Below are 1277 nucleotides of genomic sequence, written 5' to 3' on the forward strand. Positions count from 1 at the left end.
TATCTTCGGCGACAAATTCATAAATTTTTTTTCTATCTTTCATCGACCTTGATCGATGTTACCACTGATGCTTCCTGTCCTTGAAGGAACATTGCCATCTTAATGGTGATCTAACGTTTAAGAAATGAGATTTCAAAAATAATAAACTTAATTATAATAGAATAAAAATTATTCCAATGAAAGGATATAATTTCCAAATCGATTGAAGTGCACTTCGTTGCGCGGTTCACAACCAAAATCGAAAACACGATTCGCCTTCAAATCAAACAATGCTGCTTTGGATGGGATATCTGTTGGAAATAAAAATTTTCAACAACAATTTCAAATCGACTACAAACTCTGCATACACCCGTAGACAACGCAAAACAGCTTTGAACCAGGATGCCAATCAACACTGTGGATGGGTCCTTCTCGATCCAGCGGCACGTTGCACGCTTCGCCGTACGTTGTCATGAGGTGCAAATTTTCACAGCCGTAATAAGATTTGTTCTGTGGATCTACATCCAATATTGCCATAACCAGAACTGCGGTTCCTAAAGAAAAAAAAAGACGACGTGAACCATAACTATTCATAAATATTTAAATTTTTAAATTGAACACAATTCTTGCGGAAATATAAAATCAAAAAAAAAGAAATATAAGCAAAAAAACTTTGTTCATGATTTATAAAAAGAAAAATTAATATACTGAATTGAAACTTTTTCAAAACCAATTCAAGGGTAACAACAAAATAGAAAAAAAAAATCTGAATACCATTCTTGTTCCAATGAAAGTCGACCCGATCGGCTTGAAAATTTTTGCACGCAACAATATCAATTGGCGCCTTCAAGCTAAATCTGTACAATCGAGCCGATGCCATCTTCTCCTGAAAATTAGCAAGCACTGAGCAAGAATGGAAAATATTACAAAAAATTTCATCAACATACACTCGACGATGCCGTGTAGACGGCCACGTGAAATGGAGCTGAGCCAGGAGATAAACTGAAACTGGTCAACTTGGGCAAAGTTAACTTCTGCACATATCGATCTGAAATAAATTATTAATTTTTTTCACGAAAAAAAACGTTTGTACAAGTTTAACTCAGGTTCTCAGGTGCAATAAACCACAATTCCGATCCCACAAGACGCAAAACTATTGACTCGTCGGCTGTCCACATTGGTCGCCTAAAATAAACACCTTTTAAATTAAACTGTCAAATAGCTACAGTTTAATCCCGACAATTGTTTATTATAAATTTGTCAGTAAAATGCAAGCACATCTACGAAACAAGAAAGCT

General features: G+C 35.2%; 1 protein-coding gene across 1 annotated transcript; it reads right to left on the minus strand.

The window, feature by feature from the left end:
• Positions 1–32: 32 nt before the first annotated feature.
• Tsp_15325 (eukaryotic translation initiation factor 2A) lies at positions 33–1164 on the minus strand (the record flags this gene model as incomplete). Its single annotated transcript, XM_003368763.1, has 6 exons — positions 33–110; positions 214–290; positions 339–533; positions 754–865; positions 927–1027; positions 1082–1164. Coding segments are annotated over 6 exons (646 nt in total), but the record flags the coding sequence as incomplete, so codon positions are not given.
• Positions 1165–1277: the final 113 nt, after the last annotated feature.

This window comes from Trichinella spiralis (genome assembly GCF_000181795.1).
Source record: "Trichinella spiralis strain ISS 195 chromosome Unknown Scfld1942, whole genome shotgun sequence".
Taxonomy (NCBI): Eukaryota; Metazoa; Nematoda; class Enoplea; order Trichinellida; family Trichinellidae; genus Trichinella; species Trichinella spiralis.